At 27.2% G+C, this 5556-nt stretch overlaps 1 protein-coding gene across 1 annotated transcript; it reads right to left on the bottom strand.

Annotated features, from left to right (window-relative positions):
- Positions 1-827: 827 nt before the first annotated feature.
- On the bottom strand, positions 828-4086 carry LOC130956169 (transcription factor MYB16-like). Its single transcript, XM_057883210.1, has 3 exons — positions 3794-4086; positions 3372-3501; positions 828-1854 (listed from the first exon to the last, which is right to left on the bottom strand). Exons 1-3 carry the CDS (start codon positions 3924-3926, stop codon positions 927-929), a joined length of 1191 nt encoding a protein of 396 aa, XP_057739193.1. The 5' UTR covers positions 3927-4086; the 3' UTR covers positions 828-926.
- Positions 4087-5556: the final 1470 nt, after the last annotated feature.

The following is a 5556-nucleotide window of genomic DNA, read 5'->3' as shown; positions in this document are numbered from 1 at the left end:
GTTTATTTTTTATTTTTTTATCTTTAGTATATAATAAGATAATTTTTAAAAAATGATATATTCTTTATTTTTTTTTAATAGCATTAACATTCACCAATTGCGAGAAAGAAATAAGTCAATCCAAACTCCAAAGTCAAAATGTTTTTGTATTTGGTATCCATCTTTATATAGTAGAAGTACATGACAACCAAGCAAATGAATAAAACGATGAAGAAAGCTCAAAATATTTACGCAATAGAATTCAAGATAATAGGATACGGTAAATTAATTATGTGTACATTAAATTATTTCTTTTTATATACAAAATTAAATAAAAATTGAATCTTTTGATCTTGAAAAGCCAGAATGCGACATAAAACCAATAGCAATAAAGACGATACTAAATATTTCCTTTATTGGGTATTTTTTTTGTACAATTTGTACACCGGAATTTACTTAGGGTAAAAAAGATTAAAGACACACACTATCTCTATTATCCTTATACTAACACTTTATCAGTTTGGTTTAAAGAAACTTATTATATTCTCACAATTAAAATCCAGACCTTAGAAATTGAAAGCATCTGTATCCCACATTATCTATTAAAAAAGAAAAAAAAAAGAAAACATTAAGATATGTATACTAATTTGATCCAGGAAAATGTCTCTGTTAATAATTAATTAAGCATCAGCAAATTAAGCGTCAATTTTTTTTCTTTTGATTAGGCTTTTTTCTAAGGAATATTATTATTTATGCTATAAGACTATTATTAGTCACACTCCAAAACATAGTAACTCACTATAAAATCATGATCATGGTTTTAAATTGCAGTCACAGTTAGACCACAAGAAAATTAAATTACAATGAGCATTATGTTGTAATAGCAATTAACCGCGATTTAAAACCATGATTAGATTATTATTATTATTATTTATTAATATTTATTATTAGAACATTGGGGAATCAGAAGGAGAAGAGTTTACTAAGTTAAGAATGCTGTTCCAGTAGTTCTTGTTATCCTCATAGAAATCACTACCATTGCCGTCGCCGTCGCCGTCGCCGTCGCCGCTACCACCACTAGCTCCGTCTCCACCACCTTCTTCAGACAAACTCCGATCATCAGATTGTGCTGCTGCATTGAGAAGAAGATTCGTGAAGCCTTCTTCACCAACCATGGGATCATCATCATCATCGTCGACGTGACCATCCCCAACAATAACATCGTGATGTTGATGCGAAGAACCCCATGACGTTCCTTCCATGGCGGACATTGTTAACTCATGAAGACTATCATACACTTTACCCTCTTCTTTCACGTTATTACCATTATGCCCTTCAATTATTCCTCCGCCACCACCACCAGCCATGATTGTTAATGGCGGTGGTGCATTGTTCTCGGAGAAAGACAAAGTAGAAGTAGGTGACTCAAGGTCTCCAATTCCACCACCACCATTGTTGTTGTTGTTGTTTCCTTCATTGGATTTCAACCATCCTCCATTGGTCCAAGCTTTCAAGACATCAATGGAAGAAGAAGAAGAACGAGAAGAGGGTATAGTTGGTGGGAGTGCTGCTGATACTACGTCTGATGATGGTTTGTTGTTTGATGAGGAAGAAGTTGTGAGGTGTGATCTTAGTTTCGATTCTCGGACTAGTCTCGCCTCGGCTTCGAGGCGAGCACTCTCCCATTGGGCCATGTGGGAGAGATTAGCGGCGGTCTTGGATTGACCGTCGCTAGAGAGGAGAGTGTCGTTCTTGGGTTTGTGAGTGACGGGATCGATTCCCATCTTTGTTAGCCTTTTCTTTAGATGCGTGTTCCAGTAATTCTTGATTTCATTATCTGTTCTCTTTGGCAAATGTGTTGCTATTGCTGACCACCTAAGCAAACAAGCAATTAGAGAACACAAACTTGTTAATAATAATAATGTGAAGATTCAGAAATATTTAATTTCATGTAAATTCGATGATTAAAAGTTGTTTAATGATTTGATAAATTTGACTAAATTATTATTTAACAATTTTTAACTATTAACTTTAAATGAAGTTAGCTGCAACTCAATTTTTGAATAATACTAATAATAAATTCAGAATATTAGTTTTTAGTTAATTAATATTAATTAATTTTTATTTTTAAAATGAATAAAATAATTTTAAAAAAATTAGTTCATATTAGCTGAAAAATTTTACTCTTATAGCATTGCTCTAATAATTATACATACATACACCAATCCAAAAAGACCAATGCAAAACCCTAGAATTAATCCATCATTTACTTATTCTTTTTTTCTTATTTATTTTCAATAAGTTTCATTTTGATATGTTAAATAAAGGTAAGTTTGTATGTGTTTAGCTATAAGTGAAATTGATTAATTTTTTTTGTAAATGTTATAGTATATGATTAGATGCATAGTATATAAAAGTTAAATAATTTTTTAAAAATACTTGTTAAAAAAGACAAGAATAAAAAATTTAAAATTTTTTATGTATTGAATATATAAAAAATATAAGTAAATATTTTTTTTTATACATGATTATTTTTATGATATTTTGAAGGTACTTATTTAGCAAGCCATTTTTGTTTTTGTTGATTTTTAAGTATTTGTTTAAGTGGAAAGGAAACTTAAATCTTGAAAGAAAGAGAAAATGAGAGGTGCATGCATATTGTGAACCAGCAGTTACAACATGCATTGCCATTATATATTTGAGTGGGAGAAGATCCTTCTTGCAAAATATTATTAAATATTAAATACTAAATATATAACCATAGGTTGAAATAAATAATTAAACTTGGATAGATGTCAGGAAATTTAAAGAAATGGCAGGATTTTTTCAGAAAGCACAAGGAAAATAAAATTATTTAAATGTTGTTGTTGTTGTTGGAGATGGGGTTTGATTTTGAAACAGTTGGATATAAAGAAATTGAGAGGCCATTGCATTTAAGACATTCTGCTGAACACAGCAAGAAGGGCTGAAAAGAAATGAAATTATAGCTTCCCTGTCTCAAAATGAAATACTCATCACACAATTAATATGTTCTGTGTATAGAAATAGGAATAAAATATCAACTTGCATTGCATAATAAATCTTTTCATTTATTTTGTAATAAATCATATCTTGAAAGAAACGGAAAAAAAAATTAACCAGACCAGGAAATTAATAATTAATATTAATATTAATAATATCTTGGTGGGTTTAATTTTGAGTATTATATTATATTATATATCTCTAATGAGGATGATACCTTTGCACCCAAAAATGAAAATAAAATAAAATAAAATAAAGAAATAAATAATGTAAAGTACTAAAAACTTGAAGATTGATTAATGATTAAGCAAATTAAATGAGTTTCATAGAAGCATAGAAACATGACTTGATGATAAAGAAATTAGGCAAACCTGTTCCCTAATAGGGCATGAAGTTGAATGATGGTTTGTTCTTCTTGCAAACTAAACTTTCCCCTTTTAATATCAGGTCTAAGATAATTAGTCCATCTAAGCCTGCAGCTCTTACCACATCTCTGAAGCCCTACACACACAAACATAGTTAGATCAACACCATTCACATATATACAAAAAATGCTAAAAACATCTGAATTTATTATTTTTAATCATTATTTAGCTATTAATTTAATTTTTTTAATTTATTAATTTAATAATATATTTTATCTTATATTTTTAAATATTAACCACTAATTAATAACAAAAAAAAATAAATTCTGATGACGCTCTAGTTTTTAAATTATTGTAGTTACAATTTGAGTGCAAGAACTATGAACAAATTCTGTTATGGAGAAGCTAAGATTAATGATGATATATACCAGCTTTGGATGGTAAAGCACGCCAGCTTCCATGGCCATGTTCTTCAATGTAAGCTAAGAGTTTCTGATCCTCTTCAGGAGTCCATGGACCTTTCTTTAAGCCAACTTTGTCGCAGCATGGTGAGCGTCCCATTTGTGATTAACAATAATAATACTACATGCAATACACTACTATAGTAGTTGCTTCAAGACTCTTGTAGTAACTTCACTTTTGTATCTCTTCTTATTTATATATAGATAGATAAAGAAGAAGAAGAAGAAGAACAAGAAGTTGAGAGAGAAATTAAAGGGAGAAAAAGGACATGGACTTGTTAATGTAAGAGATGGGCGCAGAGAAGGGAAAGAAAGGTCAGCGCCATATATAAATGGAGTAATAAATAAAGAGTGAAATCACAATTCACAAATCCACCTATTTTTAATCATTTTTTTTATTTTGTACACATTTGTTTTAAATAAAAAATTGACAAATTAAGGTTGTTTGGTTTATATTTTTATTTTTTCTTTTTATTTAGTGTTTTTTATTTTTATAATTTTATAAAAAAATAGAAAATAAGATTTTTTTATTATTATTTTTTTTCTTCATAAAATTCTTATCAGACAAAACATTGAAAATAATAATAAAAATATAAACACAAACTAATCACATTCTATAGTGTTTGATTATTTTAAAAAATATTTGGGAGAATATAGAAAATTAGTATAAAATAATTTAAAATTATCTTAATTTATATTTTTTAATTATTACTGGAATAATTAGATAATATTAGATGTAATAAATATATAATTATAGATGTTAAATGCATAAAATTATAAATATTAAGTTGAATAAGATAATTTAAATTATTATCTCTCTAGTACGTATTACTAATTTAGAATATTAAATAAATTAATTTTTAATAAAATAAAATAATAAGTTAGTTTCTAATATTTTTATAATGATAAATTAGTCTTTAATTTTTCTTAAAAGTAACATATTTTAGAGATTAAATTGTTTGAGATTTTAAAAGATAAATGACTAATTTATCTAATATTAAAAAAATCAATAACCAATTTATCAATTCTCTTTTTGCTAAAAGCTAATTGTTCAAAAAAATTATTAACTACCAATTTGAATATCACTCCATGTTTACAAGTTAAAAATGTTAAAAAAATATAGTAAGTAATAAAAATGAGAGCCTTTCATTTTTTTATAAGTAAAACTATATATTGAAAATATATATATTACTCTCCTAATTAAGGGGGAAAAGAGCGGGTAGACGCATAAAACTATTTAACTTTTTCTTTTAGGAAATGTATCTCTTTTGAATTTCAAATTTATATTCTTATTTTAATTAATAATAAAGAATTGAATTTCTTATCAAGTTATCATTCGTTTCTGCAATTCATTGTTGAGTTTTACATATATATTCTATCTTTTAACTTTTAATTTCTGTGTTCTTTTTTCATCACTATAAATATGTTCAAAAGATATAAATGTTTTAGACAGTCTTAAACAAAATTATATTATATTTGTACGAATTATCAACTTATACATAATCCATTGTATGTAGATAAGTCTTGGTGATATAATAAAGAACAAATATCAATATCATTTCTGACAATAAGTAAATAAATTAATTAAAACTTGTTTGAAAGAAACAGTGTGTATTATGCGTGAGGGACTATCATTACAAGAGTGCCCTTCATTTTCAGCTGAATTTCCGAAGGTATATTCTAATACCCTTTTATTAATTAATTAATTTTCTTTGGCTTCTTGGATAAGT

This window comes from Arachis stenosperma, chromosome 10 (genome assembly GCF_014773155.1).
Source record: "Arachis stenosperma cultivar V10309 chromosome 10, arast.V10309.gnm1.PFL2, whole genome shotgun sequence".
NCBI lineage: Eukaryota > Viridiplantae > Streptophyta > Magnoliopsida > Fabales > Fabaceae > Arachis > Arachis stenosperma.
The sequence above is the reverse complement of the archived record's forward strand: the minus strand, read 5'-3'. Positions and strand labels throughout refer to the sequence as shown.